The 21,801-nt window shown below is 45.9% G+C and overlaps 1 protein-coding gene across 1 annotated transcript in view; it reads left to right on the forward strand.

Annotated features, from left to right (window-relative positions):
• The window catches only part of LOC308365987 (ATP-binding cassette sub-family C member 4-like), a 44,722-nt gene extending 23,392 nt beyond the window's left edge, over window positions 1-21,330 (forward strand). The window contains exons 21-31 of the mRNA XM_080839623.1: window positions 4,223-4,373; window positions 5,188-5,307; window positions 5,648-5,758; window positions 5,878-5,978; window positions 6,677-6,868; window positions 9,892-10,047; window positions 13,890-13,979; window positions 14,472-14,644; window positions 15,184-15,289; window positions 18,592-18,726; window positions 20,225-21,330. Coding sequence (XP_080695749.1) covers window positions 4,223-4,373; window positions 5,188-5,307; window positions 5,648-5,758; window positions 5,878-5,978; window positions 6,677-6,868; window positions 9,892-10,047; window positions 13,890-13,979; window positions 14,472-14,644; window positions 15,184-15,289; window positions 18,592-18,726; window positions 20,225-20,320 — 1,431 coding nt within the window. The 3' untranslated portion in view covers window positions 20,321-21,330. The remainder of the gene's footprint in view (window positions 1-4,222; window positions 4,374-5,187; window positions 5,308-5,647; window positions 5,759-5,877; window positions 5,979-6,676; window positions 6,869-9,891; window positions 10,048-13,889; window positions 13,980-14,471; window positions 14,645-15,183; window positions 15,290-18,591; window positions 18,727-20,224) is intronic.
• The last annotated feature ends 471 nt before the right edge of the window (window positions 21,331-21,801 follow it).

Genomic DNA, 21,801 nt, shown 5'->3' on the forward strand with positions numbered 1-21,801 from the left:
CTGACCGCAGGGGTGAGAGCTGGGCAGAAATCACACCACAGACCCCCAACAGAGACCGAATTAAAAGAGAGGGCCAGATTAAATGGTCCTGAATGTGTTAGGGGATACAACATGAAATAAGGGGATAGCTTTGTTCCTTTGAGACCTTTAGAGCCGTTTCTTCCTGTGCTGCCTGACATGGTGGAAAGAGAGAGAGGGAGAGAGAGAGAGGGAGAGGGAGAGAGAGAGTGACAGAGAGAGAGAGAGAGAGAAAGGGAGAGAGAGAGAGAGGGGAGAGAGAGAGAGTGTGAGTGTGTGTGTGTGTGTGTGTGTGTGTGTGTGTGTGTGTGTGTGTGTGTGTGTGTGTGTGTGTGTGTGTGTGTGTGTTCTTGTTGTGGAGGCATGTAGGTACACAGGGTCTGAGGCAGCTGTTTCTCTAGTGGGAGGTTTGTGATTTATAAGAAAGAGAGAGAGAGTGCATTTCAAAGCCTTTCTCTTATTTCCAAGATGGGGGTGGAAATCAGCAGCTTGACTGAGCCCAAATAAGTGACTTCTCTTACCTTTTCACAGCACACAAAGGCCTAATCCTGGGACTACTTGAGCCACCAATGTAGACAGTGACCGAGACCACCGCCGAATGTGTCAGGCCCTCCTTGTGGTATACAAAAAGCACATTGACTGCAGCTTTATGAAGTGAAAATGGCTCAGAAAGGGGAAAAAGTGAAGGAGGTGTCCACAGTCATTTCTCCCAAAGAAAAGCCTCAGCATCTGGGCATTTAAAGCCCAAAGAAAGGGCCTGAAACACAGGAGAATGGACCGGGTCACTCCCTTTGTGGCCAGCAGAAAGTGGAACGGCCTCCATTTGTTTCAGTCCCACTGACCCCTATATTTTATTGTGCCCACCCTGTCAGGGAAAGTGTGTGTTGTTTGAGAAAAAGGGGCAAAATTCCAGCGATGACAGGATTTTTTTTCCCGGCTTCTTTTTCTTTTCTTTTTCACTCTCTCTCTAGCTGTCGTTTCTTTTCCCCCTCACTTCCCGTTTTGTTTGAGTTTTTTTCCCAGCCGGCGGTGACTCCTCTCGGGCCCCGGCGTGCACTGACAGTGCGTAAAAGGGAGGATGAAAAAAAAAGAGAAACTAAACGAGTGGAAGAAATACACAGCCCCCCCCCCCCCCCCCCCCTCTCCTCCCCCATGTCCGGGGCGAGGGGAATGTTTACGTTCCGCCGCTGGAACAACAGGCGCTATCAGTGGCGAGCACAAATATAGTAATTAACTTCAATTTTCAGAATGTATTTGTACATCAAAGACCTGATTGGTATCTTCTCCGAAATAAAGCAGTTAGGGTCAGGGGAGATTGTGAATAGCCTTAAACTGCAGTAGGACACACTGTGTGCCCTGAATGGCTGAATCGCATGCCAAACAGAAGCTGTCTTCTCTTGCTAAGGAGCAATTAGAGGTAATGCTTTATTTACACTGTTTACATACAAAAGCTTTTATGCACTTTTATGTGCCACAGGCTTTGAATCGGGGAGTTGTCTGTTCCTGTTGGGGGGACTAGCTTGGGTGGGTCAGGTGACGGGGGGGGGGGTCCAGGGGGTCAGGCTGGCCATAATCGCTCCTCATCAGTGCATGGTGGTGTGGGTGGGGTCTTTCTGGGATTCTGAAGTGATAAGCGGCGGGCCAGGCAAAGGGATCACATCAAACAAGGCCGTGGCGACAGTGGGGGCTCCAGGGAGCGGTGTGGCGGCAGAAGCAGAGGCAGGACCGCTCTGGAATGAATCCTGCCGGGAGCGCTTCCCCTCAGATGACCTACGCTGTCCGACACCCCTGCCTGACTGACGCACGTGGCCGCCATTACGGCTCCGAGGAAGCACCCCTGGTCTGACACACGCGGACGCCATTACGGCTCCGAGGAAGCACCCCTGGTCTGACACACACGGACGCCATTACGGCTCCGAGGAAGCGCCCCTGGTCTGACACACACGGACGCCATTACGGCTCCGAGGAAGCACCCCTGGTCTGACACACACGGACGCCATTACGGCTTTTAGGAAGCACCCCTGGTCTGAAACCTACCAGTGGTCTGGGATTACTCCTCTGCCTGGGCCGAAGGCAGTTTCTCTCATGTGTAATTCGAACTTTTTCAGACATTTGCATTATGTCCTCAGTATTTTATCAGAAGACAATCCCCTCACCATGAGTTAAAATGTCAGGTCTTCATTATTCATTTAGGATTGCTAAAAGTATTGACACAGAACTAGGCATGTTTGCCTATACAGGTCATGTTCTTAGCCAAGCTCCACAATAACCTTCTCCCTCGTGGGGCCAGGCTGAAGCTTGTGTAGTGTGAAATTCTGCAGGATCAGTTGTGCCGGGTAGGTTCCCCCGCGCGGTGCGGTGCGGCGCGGCGCGGCGCGGCGCGAGCTGCTTGATTGTGTGTGCTCCACCGCAGCAATCCCAAGCCTGGTAATACCCTCTTATCTCTCCTGTAAACCCAATTGAGGAGCTTTTCATCATGAAACCCACACTAGAAAGTGATCATGCTTAAACGTGTGCCTAAGCACCTGATAACATCCGTAATTAAGGTGCTAAATTAAATTTTCATCTCTGAAGGCTAGTGTGAGACCATTGAAAGTAACATGCTGATCTCAATCTCTGCCTCTCAGAAGCCCATCTCGTGGGTTGTTCTTTAATTTCAGGGTTTGGGGTTTCAATTTTATCAGTCGTCGAAATGGAGATGGAGTCTCTAGCAGTTCATATTTTGTGACTTGGGTTTTTTGGTTGGGGATGTTTGTTTGGGTGAGCTTTTCACGTGATTGAAAAATCTCTCATTAATCTCTCATTTATAACCATCGATGGTATCTGCTGTGTTAGCTATTGGGGAATTAAAAAATATGTTTTGAAAAGATTTTTGTATGGAAGTGCATTTAAGAGACACAAAGTGGTGACGTTCCCTTATCTTGTAAATTCCAATAATCACTATAGGCGAGATGCAGGCTAAGTAGTTGAAGCTGATCAGCTGATGCTTGTGGCTGTGTTGTCATGCAGGGGCGTAGCCACGTGGTGGTCAGGGGGGGCCACGGCCACCATTGGTCAGAGAATGGCCACCCTGCAGACCCCCCCCCCCCCCCCCCCCCCCAACCTCACAGCACGGCTAAAAAATATATATAAAAAAAAAACATGGGATTATCAATATGACATCATTAGTGTCCATAAGAAGGTTCAATCCATTGTTTATGGCTAGATGAGCCGTTAGAAAACTGCTGCTCTGAGTGATGTGAGTTTTAAAATAGTAGTTTTTGACAATCAAGTGCCACCCCAAATAATAGACCGGCCAAAGCTGGCCCCCCCAGAAATAATGTCCTGGCTACGCCCCTGGTTGTCAGTCCTGTCTGTGGCAGGCTACACATGTTGCTGTGCCCCAGTGTGCTGTGTCACGGCCCCTGCCTCAAGCCAACCCCTGGCCATTCAATTGCAGCCCGTGTGGGCAGTGGTCTGCTTGTGTCATGTATCCATTAGCAGAAGTGACGAGTCATGGTGTTATTGAAGCTGACTTGTGGCTCCTGTGGGCCCACTGTGTGGTATGAGGTCATGGCGTATGAAAGTGTGTATTCATGGCCCTATGTGGTCGTGGCCTTAGTTCACACCTGGTGGAAGGTAAAAGTTAACCCTGGGGTTGTAACCTTAAGCCAGGGCCCACATGGTGTGCGGATGGAAACCTCAGAGGAACAGCAGCTCAGGAACAATTGTTCCACCGCCGCAGTGACCCTCGTGGCCGTGTCAGTCAACACTGATTCATGTTGTCATGTACTTAGCCCTTATTTTTAGAGCTTTCCCCCTGTGGAGCCCGAGAAACGGAATACTCCGAGCTCACTCATTAGCTGCACTGAAAGCCACTCACCAAAGAGGCATTGTTGTCTGTTCTCTTTTGTGCTTAAATCAGCAAGTTCTGGAAAGTTCTGCGGCTGTCTATAGCATATACTACTTTAGCATGAAGCGCTTCTGTCATGACGCCTTGTTTGTGTCAGACTTTTTTCTATGTCAGACAGATCCTTTGTATCAAAACTGTCATAATGGAATGATTATGAATACTACATTTTCAGCATATTTGTCTTGTCATTGTTTACATTTGTGTTTTGTGCTCATCTCCATGTCTATTTCTGTGTGTGTGTGTGTGTGTGTGTGTGTGTGTGTGTGTGTGTGTGTGTGTGTCTGTATGTGTGTGTATTTTTTGTCTGTCCAGGTATTTCTGCAGATCGTGGGTGTAATCATTGTTGCCAGTGTCATCATTCCCTGGATCCTCATTCCCATAATTCCCCTGCTCGGCCTCTTCCTGTATCTACGGCGCTACTTCCTGCGTACATCGCGAGAGATCAAGCGCCTGGAGTCCACAAGTACGAAGGCCTCCGCTCTCTCTCGCTCTCTCCACCAGAGCTCTGCACTCGTCTGTTTTGAAAAGCGAGTGAATAGAGAGAAAAAAAAAGGCAGAAAAATGCAAATGAACCATTGAGAGCGAGACTGGAGCCATTAGCATAAAAGGCCAAAGGGCGGCTGTGGCCTAAAGTCTTGCCCACACACAGTCTCCTTGAGCGCCGCAGGTTCATGACACCCAAGACAAAAGGCAGAAATGCCAGTGGGCATGGCCAGGGCATGGGAGGCAGCGGTGCATCCTCCGCACTGTGAGCAGCCATGCCAAAGGCCCAGGCCAGGGCTGAAGACGCTATCAAAAGGGAAATGTCCTTGCACAAACCCAGCCTTCATTCTTTTGTGTTGGGGCTAATTGCTAATGAAAAGTGGGAGCAGACTTGTATTCCCTCTTTCCCCCCAGCCTTGTGTGTGTGTGGCTGTGGAGGAGACAAAGGGATAGTTCACCCAGAAATGTGAATTCTGTCATTAGCTTCTTATATGCCCCGTGGAACCACACATTAAGGTTGTTGTTTAAGGGGATTTAGATTTCGATAGCAGTTAGATAGCAGAATGTGTTTTTTATTTGTGCTCGTAATTCTTTCTGCGCATTAGGGGAAATGAAAGGTGGCGGTGTTGTCTCTGGTCGCTAACAGTCTGCTGGATGACGGCCGCTCTCAGAGAGAAACCTTTTTAGTGGGCAGAATGAGGGTTATCTAGCAGAAAAAAAAGCTGCTGTGAAATTCTGTTTTCTTTGTCGCTGTGAACCCCGTCTCACCGTCTCGGCCTTGTGTTTGTCCTCAGCACGCAGCCCAGTCTTCTCCCACCTCTCGTCCTCCCTGCAAGGACTGTGGACCATTCGTGCCTTTAAAGCCCAGGAGAGGTTCCAGGAGATGTTCGATGCACATCAGGACCTTCACTCTGGTCTGAACCCTACCAACTGTGTGTGTGTGTGTGTGCCTGTGTGTGTGTGTGTCTGTGTGTGTCTGTGTGTGTGTGTGTGTGTGTGTGTGTCTGTGTGTCTGTGTGTCTGTGTGTGTCTGTGTTTGTGTTGGCGCCATTCTTAGTGTGTATGCCTTTGAATAGATAATATGCTGCTATTGTATTGTACTGAAACCTTTTTATGTGAACTGCTGTCAAAAATGCATTTCATGTGTAGAAATGAATGTGTGTGTGTGTCAGAGAGACTGTGTGTTACCTAGTCCTATTTGACAAATGTGAGTGCACGTGGCGTGATGTGAAACCGTCCCGTCCTGTCTGTCAGAGTCCTGGTTCTTATTCCTGACCACCTCCCGATGGTTCGCCGTGCGTCTGGATGGCCTCTGCTCGATATTCGTCACCATCACCGCCTTCGGATGCCTCTTCCTCAGAGACGGTAGGCACCCCGGGACACACAAGGGAATATAGCAGTGAACACAAGAGCGGCTGTGCCGATGTGCTTGAGTGGCTGTGTGGAACACGGCACTTTATTTCTGCCCGCTCTCTCTCCGACAGACCTGGAGGCGGGGGGCGTGGGCCTGGCGCTGTCCTACGCCATCACGCTGGTGGGGATGTTCCAGTGGGGAGTGCGGCAGAGCGCAGAGGTGGAGAATATGGTAAGAAACCACAAGAGCACTAGATCCTCTGGGTTTGGACCGATGTAAATGAACACAGAGCTGGAGAATATGGTAAGAACCACAAGAGCACCAGATCCTCTGGGTTTGGACCGATGTAAATGAACACAGAGCTGGAGAATATGGTAAGAACCGCAAGAGCACCAGATCCTCTGGGTTTGGACCGAAGTAAATGAACACAGAGGTGGAGAATATGGTAAGAACCACAAGAGCACCAGATCCTCTGGGTTTGGACCCAAGTAGATGAACATCACAAAACTTTTTCTACGTGGTTGTATGATCTGATCTTTTTAATTTGTGTTATTAAAGTTATTACCTTGTCATTGAGGTACAATGGGTTTGGAATTTGTAGACTTTAGATAGATTACATGTGTCTGCACGGTCAGTGTACCTTTAATATGAATGTATTAGTTTCAAATCATTTCAATATGTACTTGTATGGTGATATCCATGTCCCTTTCATTACACTGGCTGTAGGGCTGTTTCAGATCAGATATAATGAAACAGCTGATAATACTGAATACTGATTGGATGACATCATGTCATGTGTCTGTTGTGGTCAATACACGGCTGGCATGACCACCCATTAGCCAATCAGAATGCTCTTACTGTCTTTGCCATATGATAATTCTGAATACTGATTGGATGACATCATGTCATGTGTCTGTTGTGGTGTCCAGATGACCTCAGTGGAGAGGGTCGTAGAGTACACGGAGCTGGAGAGTGAAGCACCCTGGGAAACCCAGAAGAAGCCTCCGCCTGACTGGCCTCAGCGGGGCTGCATCACCTTCGAGCAGATGAACTTCTCCTACAGCAAGGACGGGCCCCCCGTGCTGAAGAACATCACAGCCACCATCAGGCCCAACGAGAAGGTCCGTCGCTCTTTCAGCTGGGGACTCTTTTTGGGGGGGGGGGGGGGGGGGCTTTAATCGATAGTTGAAGTGAAGAGTGGGCCAGGAAATGAGAGGGAGAAGAGGTGGGGAGTGGACAGGAGAAATGACATCAGGTCGAAATCGAATGGGCATCAAGCCCGAATGTGGTCGGGGCTACTGGTTGCGCCACAGTGCCCCCCCCCCAGCTGGGGCCTCTTCATTCAAAACACTGTCTATTTGCATATGAGATTATCATACCCATTTTGTGAGTTTGCCAGATTAATGTGTTAATCATTTCAATCACAATTTAAATCTTTTGCCAAATTGCATATATTTATTGTTAATCTAGTAGGTCTACAATTATTTGTCTTTATTCAAAACACTGTGAAAACTATTTTGTGTGTTTGCCAGATGAATGTGTTAATCATTTAATTCCCAATTTAAATCTTATGCCTTATTCTCATTCATTCCTTGGTGGTTGGGAGCTCATGCTTCTCTGCCTCCTATCTAATCAGAGGTGTGTCTTTATAACCAAGAGGATCCCGTGCTCCATCCAGAGCATGGCCTCTCTTGTGTATCTTATATATTCACGTGTGTCCAGTGCAGATAGTGACCTCTGTGGCGTTGGCGGGTCCTCCACATTAATTATCTTCCGAAGTTGACAGTGCTGCTCATGTGGCTGCTGACACCCTCTCCTCTCGCGGCGGGCCTTGCCAATAGTCTTAGGGAAATGCATGCACTTTTAATATTCCGCTCGTTGGGCGGAATGTAATCAATATGCGTGTAGAAGGTGTAAATGTTGCTCCTTTCCATATGATGTTCCCTCCCCGAAATCAATTATTTAAGCAACTTATTATTGTGCCTAAGAGATCCCCCAGGAATATACAATTTATGATTCATGGAATACATATAATGTAATTAAGAGCGCTGGAGTGGATCCATGTGGTCTCATTAGCAATTTGCCGAGCAGTGACAGCTCCAGTATGTGTTCACAATATGAAAGGAAACATCATGCAGAGAGTGCAGCCGTATAGAAAGCGGTATGGAGTGGTGAGGAGGAGGAGACACAAACAGGGGAAGGGAGAAGGTAGAATGGTAAAGGAGACAAGACGACACCCCCGGAGAAGAGGAGAGGAGAGGGGGACTGAAGGCTGAGATAAAAGGGCTGAGTTAGTGAGCATTTTAGCATGGATGCGCTTGGCCAGGGGCGGCTGATTTCACAATGGATGGGCTGATAAATAGAGGGGCCGAGGAGGATGAGGTGGTGGTGGTGGTGGTGGTGGTGAGGGCCCTAGGGAGGGATCCCCCTCAGATGCTGTTGGCTTTAGGGGCTTTGTGCAGCCTGACAGTCCCTCACAGGCCTGAGAGCCACTGGGAGGCATGCTCTCAGACACCCCTAGATACACACGGCTATCTCAGAGGTCCACTGCTCAAATAATACCATCTGACCCCAGCCAATGGTAGAGGGTAGGCTGACGGAATTGTGGCCCAAGTCTTTTAAGAAGACAGGCTTCACATCTGACGTTTTTTTCTTTCTGAGACCTTTCTGATATGGTGTCTGATTGTTTGTAAACAAATGAATACTACTGGATGGTATTACCAGAAAGGTATGGCATGGCATCTTCAAGGGTTGCATACATACACTTATGTAGTGTGATTCAACATTACGCTCTTTGATAAGTGAGCACATTATAGTGATATGTCATCTGTACATCTTACACTAACAGAAATGTTGATGTTAGGTTAGGTTAGGTCACATGGTAGGGAAGGCACTGACTTACAGGCGGGGAATGTAAGGATTAGCGGTTAGCTTTCTTTCTGTTGTGTTTGTTTTGTTTTGTTTACCGTCTCAGCTAGAAAAAGTAAAAACCCATAGACAACGCAGTTCAGCAACATGCCTCTCATACCATGTCAATGGGGACAACAGCATAGTTATGAATAACTCTTATAATAACCTATAATAATATAAATAAGGTACCCTTTTTCTGACAGTGTATGAAAAATGTGAACAATGTCTTACCAATGGTTTGAATATCTCAGACACAGAGATTTGATATCCATTTGATATTCATCTTTGAAAGTCTCCCTCCCCAACATTTTCATTTTACTATAACAAAAAAAGTCAGTAGATAACTCCAAGATTAATTTGCCTTCTTCTGAGTCTTTTGTGTGGCTTTGTTAGCGCGCTGATTAGCCTGTTTCTGCTCTCTGGGTCTTCTGTCGGAGTGAGATTCACACAATATATATATACGGCCGCGTACGGCAACTGCAGATTCATGCAGAACGCAAACGATAGCACCCTCAGAGGACACATCATCTGGAGCCACGATAGCATCTCATTTCTGTGGCTGAAACTCGCAAACTCTTTTGCCCTTTTTTAATGTCAGATGTCTTTCGGGGTTGTCTTGTTAACAACTGATGCCCTGATAGGAGGCAGACATCAGCATGTCTCCAGTGCCAGAGATGAGCTGGCAGAGAGAGGCAGAGGCAGGGAGGACTGACAGGTGGGGGCAGGAGCAGTAGAGCTGCAGTAAAGGCTGAATGCACTGCACTGGGGACAGGAGCAGTGAAGCCTGAATGCACTGGACTGGGGACAGGAGCAGTGGAGCTGCAGTGAAGGCTGAATGCACTGCACTGGGGACAGGAGCAGTGAAGCTGCAGTAAAGGCTGAATGCACTGCACTGGGGACAGGAGCAGTGAAGGCTGAATGCACTGCACTGGGGACAGGAGCAGTGAAGCTGCAGTGAAGGCTGAATGCACTGCACTGGGGACAGGAGAAAGTGGAACTTCTCAGAGGAAGAAAAGTGCTGGAGATTGCATTAGCCACAAGTGTATAGCAGTACACACACACACATTGATTATCTCTATACGGTGCTCAGTGGAGGAGAACAAGCGGAAAACAAGCTTAAAATGATTTTATTCACTGGTTATAGTGAAGAGGTCAGTGTTCTCTAAACTAGGGGTACACTGGCATATTGATCTGAGCATGTATTACAACTAAACCCTCCCCTCCTGTGTTGAAGGTGGGCATTGTGGGCAGGACGGGCGCGGGGAAGAGCTCTCTCATCTCGGCCCTCTTTCGCCTGGCAGAACCGCAGGGCAAGATCTCCGTCGATGGCATCCTGACCTCCGAGATCGGCCTTCACACCCTGCGCCAGAAAATGTCCATAATCCCACAGGTACTCCTCCACACTTTGAGTTTGTGAAAACTTTCTTTCACGTTGTTTTTAGAATAGTGATTTTTTTTCCCCTCATGAAATGTAAATAGGGGGCTGCTAGGATAGTGATATCAATAGATATTGATAGTGTCAGTAGAAGTAGAATAGAAGTAGAATTCATAACACGGAGCGAGCAAAGGGTTTTTATCAATCGATGTTTATAAAAGGAACTCACTGCGAGAGATGTGAGCGTAAGCTGTTAATGTAAGCGGATATGCTCCCGTATGGATGATGAATCCGTGGCCTTCCTCGGGCAAATTGTTCAGTCTTTGGCAGGTGAGCTTCCGACGTGTCACACGACACCTAACACCTTTGTACGTTTTGGCTCCTTTTCACCTCGGCCTGTTTGTTTTAAGGAAGGAGGGGAGAGAAAAGGGGGGATGAGGAGGAGTATTTCAGTCTTAACTTACTGTAGGGGGGGTTTCTGAAAGTGAGACAAACGGATGCCTTGAGACAGTTTAACTTCATTTCCGCTCATTGAAACTGATAGTACATTAAGAAAATGCCAGCCAGGGGGGGTTGGTGTCAGGAGAGCGGAGGGAAGAACGCTCCCACGGCTGTATTGGGTTGTGAGGAGCCTCCATAACTGACAGGAGATTAGCCCCCCATCCCTCTCTCTCCCCCACCCCCCAACCCCCTACCTCAAAGGAATGGGGAAAAAAGTGAAAGCTGCTTTGGAGAGTTTTTGCCACTTCCCCTTAGATTGCTCATTTGCCATTATTTACCGCGGTAGGAGTTGTTTAGCGTTTGAGAGACTGCAGCTGAGATTTGCAAAACAAGTTGAGAAAAGGGGCTTGTCATGGCCTTGATGGGTTTCTGCTATCAGCGCACCTCCAGATTATGTTTCTGTGCGCTATAAAGCAGGTCTTGTGCCCTCAGCGTCAGCGATCAGGATGAGATGTTCTCCCTTTGCAGTGAGCCTGTGCTGCCTGGTGTGTGTGTGTGTGTGTGTGTGTGTGCGTGTGTGTGCGGGTGTGTGTGTGTGTGTGTGTGTGTGTCTGTGTGTGTGTGTGTGTGTGTGTGTGTGTGTGTGTGTGTGTGTGTGTGTGTGTGTGTGTGTGTGTGTGTGTGTGTTATTCTGCACAGGTGTGTGAGGGGGAGTTATATTGCATCATTTTGTACATTTACATAGCATGTCTTCTTATTATAAACACGTGTTTAATCAAATAAACAACCCCAGAACTATTTATTTATTAATTCAGCACATAAACATCTGAATTCCTCCCTCCTTAATACCAGTTTCTCTAGGTTCTAATCAGAATCATTTCCTCCGAGTCCAGCTCGAAATGATATTGAATTCCTCTCTCCTGTATTCCGTATTCAGAACGAATCTTGCACATGGCCTCCATTGCTCCATCACAAATGTGTAGTACATTTAGAAACCTTCTTTATATTCCTCCCCGCCATCTTATAGTTTAAGTGATATCCAGTCAGCCTTTCAAATGGAAAAGAACTCGATATAAGATGCTTGTTGCCGCGCCTTGTGATTGGGAATCTGCAGATTCTGATATGCATTCCATACATTGGCTGCCAGGACTTTCATTATTCTCCACCGTCCCTTAGATTTGATTATGATAAACGTTTATTAGTATGTGGCATTTAAAAGAAATCCATTTCAGGTTCTATTGAAACTAGAGGAATGACATCAAAGCAGAAATGAATTCCCAGCAAACAGCGGCCTTAGAATTGTTCGAGCACATAATCAGCCTTTGGAAAAGCTGTGTGTGTCCAACTCAACATCGGATCCTCAATTAAAGAGTTTCACAAAACCTTTACTGAATGTGGGCTTGAGCTGCTTTAATGACACTGAGCTTTGCTGAGGCTGGAGGTAGAAAGCTTATTGGCATTAGTTTGTGAAAAAAAAAACACCTCTAAGGTAAAGACACAAAAGGAATGCACAAACTCCACGGACTTTTCTCTACCTTGGTTAAATGGGTTGGGGTTATTATTTCATCCTAGAACTATTTCTGTGTTGATGTAAACATATTTTTGTCGGTGTATCAGTGTATCTCAGATTTAATTCTCATGCCATAAAACCCACTGTGAAATGTCTGTCAGTATCACACATTACACTGCTTCTCATTCGTTCCCTTTTCGTGCAGTACTAACTGGACAAGTGATTAGGGAGACGGGTTACAGCTGTGTTAAATGTTGATTTATTCTACTCCCTTGGCTGCATTGTGAATTGTTAACAGGCTATGACGCCTTTCTTTTATCTAGACTGTTTCCAAAACAGAGTGTTTTCCGATTGCTGTCAAGCTTGTAAACGTGTCATCAAATAAGTAATTTTTAATGGCCAGAAAGCCAAGCAGTGTTTGCCAGCTGATAAAACAGCTGAGGGAAGGAGACTGTGCAAATATTGTTCTACTCTATATTGTTCTGTGAATTGCCGGTCCTTTTGTTCAAAGATTTGCTCAAAAGTCTTTTCAGTGTTCCTCAGATACCTTTTATGTCATTGTTTTGGAAATGTATCTCGACATGTGTAAATGTCTTACAAAGCTCCACTCTGCTAGGTGTTAGGATGAGCAGCTGATAAACACACAGTGTAAAGGTTAGGGTGCATCAAAAAACACAGTTCCAGCATATTGATCTGTCTGGGTGCTCAAAGTGTTACCATCCATGCAAAAAAAAAAAAGGCCCATTTTCATATTTTTGACATGCTGTGTTCCACCTCTAAATCTCCCAAAACTTTGCAAAAGTAATTTGTATGTGTGTCCGAACAATATGCAACCCCAGACGGTGTGATATGTTGAGATTACATTTTTGCATTGCAATTTGATGCACCCTAGTAGAGGTGCTGTAGAAGGTCATGTGGCAGATGGGCCACTGCTCAGGCTTAACACATGACAGAAGGCTTCCAGCCAGTTGGTATAGATTCCTCAGGTGATCAATGACTCTCACTGCTGCTCAACACCATTGGAGATGAAGACAAAGTAGAGGTAGGGGTATGTGTACAATGGTGTCCACTCTTTTGACACTGTATGGCCTTCACCGGATGCACGTGAGGCATCCTTCATGGGCAACACTAGAGGCAGGAGTGGAGGCCAGGCACACACAGTTGGCACAGGATTGGACACTGCTTATTGGTATTGGTGGATCTTAGAAGAAAGGCCGGTGTGCATGTCCTTGTAAGAAGCCATTACTAGATGTGGACTCTCGGCATGATGTGACTCACTGCCACTGGGTTAATACTATTGGGTTTTACATTTTTATTTTTATTTTCGTAACCTATGTGGTTGATGCCTCATTTTTAAGAGGGACTTTATTTTGAAATGTGAGAAGATTTCTTTATTAAGCCCATTTGATATTTCTTTACATGCATGTTGACATTCCAGTTGCAGTGATACCATAGCCGTCATTATGAAATGCATCGGTTTTCTGCAGTATTCCTTATTTAGTTTTTCAGAACACAGACACATACGTATTGCTCCCATCATCCTGTTTAAATTGCATGCACATAGCAACCCAATATCTATTAATGAGATCAATGTGTTTGTGTATGGTCTTTGTATCTTGACAAATACACTTGGACGAACACTGCTGTCCCTAACACAGGTAAAGCAGACGCTCCTCTGGCTACTTCCACCGGCTCTTTCATCCTGGTTTTGCCAATCATTTGAACTTATTACTGATTGCATTGTTGTGCGGAAGGTCAGTGGTAGTAGCTCCACCTTCCTGAATACTGCTGCTTTGTGCAGCCTTGTCTTAACCCTTTCAACCTGCGTCCCGCTTCATTTAAGTAGAAAGGCGCTCTTTCTCTCTCTCATTCTCTTGTCTCTTTGTGTGTCCCTCTATCCCTCTAGGACCCGGTCCTCTTCACGGGCTCCATGAGGAAGAATCTGGACCCTTTCAACCAGCACACAGACCAAGACCTGTGGAATGCACTCCAAGAGGTACTCCAGCGAGGCTCCCAGCGCTTCCCCGTGACGGCTCTATGGGAGGATCCCTCGCCCCCCCCCCCCTTCCCCTCCCCCGGCACAATGCAGCCATTCAGCTGCCCCCTTCGCCACAAGGCGTGGGGGGAAATCCCATTAGGGCCGTGGGGCCCAGCTCAATGTGCGGCTTGTAACTGGGAGCCATTGAAAAGTGCTGGGGAGATGTTTTTGGCTGCCAGCGCCAGAGGGATGAAGCCTCCCCCCCCCCCCCCCCCCACAGAGGGGCTCGGGCTCCTGCATGCCCCCCTCAATGGGTTTGCTGGCCCGGATTAAAACGGGACAGCGAGCGGTCACAAGCGAGCACTGGCCCGGGTCAGCCCCAGACCTGGCCTTGCATTGTGCGCGGGCAGCTACTGGGTGTCTCTGCGAGGAGGTTTTACACAGGTGCCTGTGGGTGGCCATTGTGCGCGGGGGTAATTGGGTGCTGGCCTCTTCTGCTCCGGTCCACAGGTGCAGCTAAAGGGGGTGGTGGAGGAGATGCCGGGGAGGATGGAGACCATGCTGGCGGAGGCCGGGACCAACTTCAGCGTGGGCCAGAGGCAGCTGGTGTGTCTGGCCAGGGCCATCCTCAGGACCAACCGCATCCTCATCATCGACGAGGCCACGGCCAACGTTGACCCCAGGTACAAACACACACATACACACACACACACATGCACACACGGCCAACGTTGACCCCAGGTACAGGGCTCCTTGCATTACGAAACCCACAGTTAGCACTTATTAGTTAATTACTTATTAGCACACAGTTAGTGCTTATTAATTAGCGCCATAAGTAGGGGTGTAGGATTCAAGTGCTAACTGTGGGTTTCATAATGCTCCTTGCATTATTTGTAGGGATAGGCACGCTCTACTTCCAAAATAAAGGCGATTTTGGGTGCTAGTAAAAGATTGTTAACTTAAGTAGAAAAAAAACGCACTCTCAATCTTTTCTCATTGCTATTTCATTTAGACCAGTTTATTCACAGATGCCTTTCTAAGCCATCGTCAGTGTGTCATGCTCCTTGCATTATGAAACCCACAGTTAGCACTTGAATCCTACACCTACTTATGGCGCTAATTCATCAATATAAGCACAAATCCACAATAAGCAATGGAAGCTTTAGAGTCCGTTTGAATGTGGAGTGCTTGCGCGCGTAAACTCTATGTCCCTCTCCCTCAGGACCGATGAGCTGATCCAAAAAACCATCCGGGACAAGTTTAGGGAGTGCACTGTGCTCACTATTGCCCACCGCATCAACACCATCATCGACTGCGACCGCATACTGGTGAGTATCTAGGGAGATTCTCCCTCCCTTGCGCCTTTTCTATTGAAACTAGGAATGACACATAGCAACAACTAGTTCAAATGAGATAAGAGCTTTTATGGAGCCCTTAAGGCTGTTAGAGCAGTGTCTGTTGTGTGTTGTGTGGTGTGGAACTTCACTGTTGTTCCCTCGGGCCCAAGGCTAAGGCCAGTTGTCTGTTTCAATATTTGCTGAAGGCCTGAGATGGTAGATGCTTGGTTTCCATTTATATTGATAGAGGGCAGTCTCCTATTTATAGAGTTCACAGCAGATTAACTGGAACAGTAGAATACAGCCATTGAAACATAATTTGCTCAGATACATTTGTCTCCCTTTTATTCCCGATCAGGAAATTGGCTGAGGTCTGTTAAACATAATTGCCAATTACCACTTAACCAACTCAAAGTCTTTTCAAGTGGATCTCCGGCTTCATTCTCTAAAGGGAAATAACCGATCTTAATGTTACGAAAATGGATACAATTACCATATCACATAACCACTGACACAAAGCTTACTAAACTGTCACACTTAAACTGAATGGCATACTAAGTGTACTTAGCCTATTTAAAAGACAAAAAAGACTTTCCGGTCTGATTCTTCTTGCCAGCAAACTTGAAGGGGTCAGATATTCTCGTGCTTCTGGGTGTTTTTAGATTTTGGCGGGGTGCTGTTCAGAGCTCCACAGCCCCGTGCCTGTGACAGCCAGGCCGGGCTGGTCGGGGCGCTGAAGAGGTCTGCTCGTGCCCCGTGCCACCTGATCTTTGCCCTCTCGCATGCCAGACCCTGCAGAGGTGCCAATTAGTGCCATTTGTGGTGGCATTTGTTCCCCGTCCACCAGGACAGGACTTGACCCGGTAGTCAGGCGGCTAGTAAGTGGGCTGAAGAGGACAACCAAATGCCACGCAGCGGGCGCCGATCCACACCCAGGCCTGGTGTCAAATGCCCCCATATTGCAGCACTGTCTGAGTGACAGAGGGGTTCTGGAACCCCTGTGAATCTGCTGTCCTCAATAATAAACCTCTCTAATTGGGGGCCAAGAAGTGAAGCTGCATACCACACCTAGTGTGGTTCTACCTTGTAATGTGATCGCACAAGCATCCACATATTGTTTTTCTTAAGTTTTATTATAATTTTTCACTATTGCTAGTATTATGCCGTTTTTTTTGCCACCTTAAGTCCACCCACAGTTGTCTCCATGTCGACACCATTCTAGAATTCACAGGTGCATCCTAATGCCGTGTACTTATACAACGCTTTTTTTTTTATTGCCCTTTTTAATCACTTGTTTTTCCATTAAAATGAGTGGGGGAAGTAATAGCTGAGTTTGCCCAGCAGACTGGACTATTTTAGCCTGGTCAGCTTCATATATGCTACACTTCTTTCTTCTCTGTCGCATATCATATCATATCGCAGCCAGCTGTATTGGACACGGCAACTCATTTTATAATGCAAACTGTTTTTGATCTCTCTCTCTCTCTCTCTCTCTCTCTCTCTCTCTCTCTTTCTCTTTTCTCTCTCTCTCTCTCTCTCTCCCTCTCCTCTCTCTATTTATTTCTCCATTTGTCATTACAGTACATCCCCTCTTATGGCTGTTATCCTACAGAATAATTGTAGGTTTCATTAACATTTCTGTCAGTGCTGTAAATATCAGTAGGCTATCAGTATGATGTAGTAAAAACTGTAGCATTAACAACAGCTGTATTTAGCAGTCAGCTAAACATACACGCGATCCTGTTGAGGATGGTTTTTGCAACAGCTGTTTCAAACAAATCCTCTACTGCATATCTTTTATGGTGAATAATGTATTAGCCCATAAATAGGCTATGCATTTTGATATTTTATCAGCTCTTATAGACGTTTAGTAACCAAACTACATGAAACTAATAAATACATTAAATACTTCTATCTAGCTAACCATTGTGTCTACAATGTTCAGTGCTCAGAAGTCATTTTTCAGTCTTTCTTACAAAATCTCAGCACCTCTGAAAAGTTTTTGGAAACTGTGTTTACAGTTGATGACATTTGTACTGCTCTCAGATTATTATTGCTGAGTAGTGTATGCTAAATAATAGTAAATGTAGATTCAATGTTTGTAGATGAGGGAAAAAATGACAAAATGTTAAGCCCTGTCAATCTACCACAAAATTGCATGCAGGCCTCAGATTACATAGGGTTAAACTCTTAGTGATACTCTTTAAATGTAGGCCGCCATGGCTGCAAATGATTGGATGGCACTAGGTAGGTTATTCCACCAGTTAGGTGCCACTAATAAAAAAGAGTCTTGATTGTCAAATCTTGCTATGGAGAGAAGACCATATGGAGCAAGACCATATGGAGCAACGACAGGGTCTTTCTAGATCTCGATATGGAGACCATCAACTCGTTTTGAATACTGATTGACTGGTGCACTGAACTTGCTGTGAGTGCTTACAGCGAGGCCCTTGACATAATAACCACCTAATATCCTTAACTATGGCCTGCTAGGCAGCTTGGCCCCCTCATCCCTCATATCTATATTGAACTAATAGGTCTGTTACTGAGCAACACCCGTTGCTCTTTAACCCGAAGTTGCTCTTTGACCCAAAGAGTCTGTCAATCTATCGATCTGTATGGAAAATACAGAAATATCTCCTCAGGAAAGGACAAGTGATTATATTCGGGTGTTTCATTTTAAGATTAGAAACACATCCATGGGTAAACTGTGAGTGTGTGTGTGTGTGTGTGTGTGTGTGTGGGTATTCAGTTAATTACAGTGCAGTAGAGGAGCCTGATGACCCCCTGTGAAATGCTGAAAGGCATCCAATTATCCCGCCCTGTATTGCTTTACTAGCCTGTGACAGTACGGGCTGTTTTAGCAAAGGTAAAGATACAAACAAGTTCTTAGTTCATATGAGTGACCTGAAATAGATGGTTGGAGCTGTTCATTGTGTTGGCGTGTCGCTCACTCATCAGTAAAAGAGCTGAAGTGCTGGTTTGTGAGAGGTTAAATACTACATGGCTTGTTGTGCACACACACGCCCTGCTCATGTTGTGCTGTGCCCTGCTCATGTGTGATTGCAGGTTCCGCCTCTCCCCATGGACTGCACTCTTACACTTGATGCACCTTAATATGGAGATATAGTGCTTTTATTATTTTTATTATTATTTTATGTATGATATTTATGAATCTATTTATTAATTGTTATTTATTATTATTTAGCTGTGTAAGAAGTCTGTTGCTGCCTCTACTGTCTCGTTGTCTTTGTGGCAATGACAAATAAAGTACTTTGACTTTTGATTTTGAGGTTCTGGACGCAGGAAGGATCCATGAGTACGACGAGCCCTATGTGCTGCTGCAGGACCGGGAGGGCATCTTCTACAAGATGGTGGACCAGACGGGCAAGACGGAGGCCGCCGCCCTGCTCCACTCTGCCAAGCAGGTGACCACGCCCGCCCGCCCGCCCCACACGTGGCACAGCTCATGTGCCTTCACTGCGTCTCTGCCCCGTCTGTGTTTTTGGTCTGCTGTGCCTCAAGCTATTTCACGAGAAACTGCCATGGCGTTTTTCTATCACTTTCATTGTTGCAGACAAAAAGATATCTGTCCGTATATCACGGTTTCTTTTCATTTGTTCCTCACAGCTGCTGGAGTACAGCACTATAGCTTTTCCTCTCTATGAAACTGCTCTCGATTCAGAACCTTGTTCCATCACTTGGATACCGTATTATCTCAGAGGACATCCATCTTATCTCCCCCTTAAAAAATATAATTTTGAAATTCAGTCATTCCAGAGAAGCTGCTTCCTTGTCGCTCTATCCATTTGGGAATATTGGGGTTTAACTTTCTCTGGATTTGGGATAAAGTTTCTATGGGGATTACTGTAATAGTGCTCACACTTAATTTTTTTTTCTTTGAAATTCATTTGTGATATATTTCCCCTTAAGCCACTTCTCCCGATAAGGGCCTTGGTATTCATTGTTCAGTTCCATTTTATGTGCATCTGTCAGGGAGCGCTGATACCATATTGCAACTTCAAACAGGTCTTTGTGAAATAAGAAAAAGTAGGCATCATTTCATTTCCTCTCTGTCCCTGGTACAAATTTATCAGGGGAGCTGTATCTGGGCCGCTACAGCCAACAAAATTGGTAAAATAGCGATTTCAAAGACTCAGCACACTGCTGTATTATTTGGTATCGCCTTACCCTGCACAGAGGCGGATTGCTGGGGACATTGTTCAGGCCCTTACGTCTCCTTTCTATATTGTAGGGCGCTCTCTCTCCAGATCAGATTACTCCAACTCCCAGAAGCGTCTAGCACCACTTATTACATACTGAGAGGTTTCAGAGATCCAGTTCTGGGGTTTTCTATGCTTGTCAGTCAAGGTTTAAATACATTAAATCATCTGATAATGTCTGCGCCCCTTTGTGGGAGCTGTATAAAAAGGCAGGGGGTTTGAAGTATTTCAAATATTAAAGCCAACTGTTTCACCTGTTTTTCTAAGGCAATATTTATTTTTTAAATAGAAACGTGGGCTGACAGTGTACTTCTTACTTGTGATGGTTAGAGCCCCAGACAATTTGAGCAAATGAAAGTCTGTAATAGACATGAGCTTTAAGACAGGGAACACAAGCAGCCTGACTAATACTACAGGTTGGCACAGCATGGGCCTGTCACAGTCAAGCAGACATACAAATTGTCAGGAAACATTTGCTTTAAGGCAAAAAAAAAAAAAAACTTTGATATATATTTATATATATTTTCTAGATAGATACTTTTGTGGTTACATTTGAAGACCCCCAGGCGCCAAATGTTAATGGAATATCCCAGTCTCCTGATGTTCCTTCAGTTAACCGTGTGTTTGTGTTTGTGATGGAATATTCCATTTTCCTGATGTTCCTTCGGTTAACCGTGTGTTTGTGTTTGTCCTCGTCCTTCAGGCCTTCATGAACAGGAATGCCACGCGTATGGTGAACGGACTTCTGAAGGCGGGCAAGCGGGAGGGCAGTTGCGTCCTGTTCGAGACGGCGCTGTAGAGCTGCAGACACTGGGCCGCCCCGTCCCAGTCTCCGCCCGCGTCCACCAACCCTGGGAGGAGGACCCAGAGGACGTCCGTGTGTCTCCTGTGTGACACACACACACACACACTCACCTGTCTCCTCCTAGTGATTGAGGTATAGCGCAGTCCCTGCTTAGATGACCACGGTGGCAGGTGTATCTTCAGCTCTGGTCAGGCCCCCATGCTGTAGGCTTGGTAGTCCCAGATTTTTAAATGACATTAAAAAAAAAATGCAGCATGCTAAAAAAAAACTCTGTTGAAAATCACTGGAGCAAGTGCCTGAAAGCCAACCTCTGTGCCAGATCTGTTTGGTGTAGGTTTTCTCTTTTTAGTTCTGAGGGTATGATGACCTGTTCCAGTCTTCTCTTCAGATGTTGTTTTCTGTTTCTGTGTCTGTCTGTTGACCAGGTGGTGACAAACTGTGATCACAAGTGCCACTGTGTTTCATCGCTCTGAATAAACACAGATCAGATCAGATTACAATCAGATTCAGACAGCTAGAAAACCAGCGAAGTGTATGTTATATACCAGGAATGTATTAAGCTCAGAGCACTTTTCAGCCTCTAACACATAAGAGGAGAGTACGTTGTCCAGACAAGCAGGCGGAACTAGTCGTTGCGAAGAAACATTGTGCCTTGACCTTCTGGCGAATTGCACGTTTATTTATTCTCTCACAATGACCAAAGTAGTCATTAGACTTAAGTACTGTAAAGAGCTGTTCTATCTTACTACCTCTATTTGCAGAGAAGGACTGAGCTACTCAAGGGGGAAGCATGTTAGTCATGTAGATGGATGCTGTACTCGGTACTCCTTAACAGGTCTCCTGTCAGAATGTAATAAAGCATCTTACTGAAGCCACTGCTCACTCCCCATTGAAAGGCAACTTTCTTTAAAAGTGCTGTAGCTTTGCCCATCAGGGTGCTCTGTGCTCAATACAGCAGCGGTCAGTACCAGAGTACATGAGAAGGGCATGTGTAAACTGTGATTAAAAAGCCTAAATGTGTCTTGGAAAATATCAAACAATAAATAAAGCTGTGCTGCATCGTACGAAATTAATAGCGTTTTGAACTGATTTGGGGTAGCAGAACACAAATATAATCTATTTGTATTCAATCGTGTGTTTTTTGTTTCCCTGCGTTCTGATTCTGTCTTTTATTTATTGTAATGTGAGTGTGTGTCACCCTCACTTACAGGATCTCAAGTGTTTTTAAAATGGCTGCTTCAGTAGTCTGTATCAGGGGCTACAGAAAATATTCCCCTATCCAATTAAGCAGTCATGATTAATATGAATATATCAATTACCTGCTGTTTTGTTTTGTTTTGTTTGTTTTATTCTTCTCCCTTTCAGCTCAATGTCCCCCCCCCTCTGTGAATGGCTGCCAAAAGAGATGATATCGTATTATATTCCGTTTCAAATAGTATTGATGTCATTAGCGCGATCACAGCTCCAATAATCAT

This window comes from Sprattus sprattus (assembly GCF_963457725.1).
Source record: "Sprattus sprattus genome assembly, chromosome: 5".
NCBI classification, from domain to species: domain Eukaryota; kingdom Metazoa; phylum Chordata; class Actinopteri; order Clupeiformes; family Clupeidae; genus Sprattus; species Sprattus sprattus.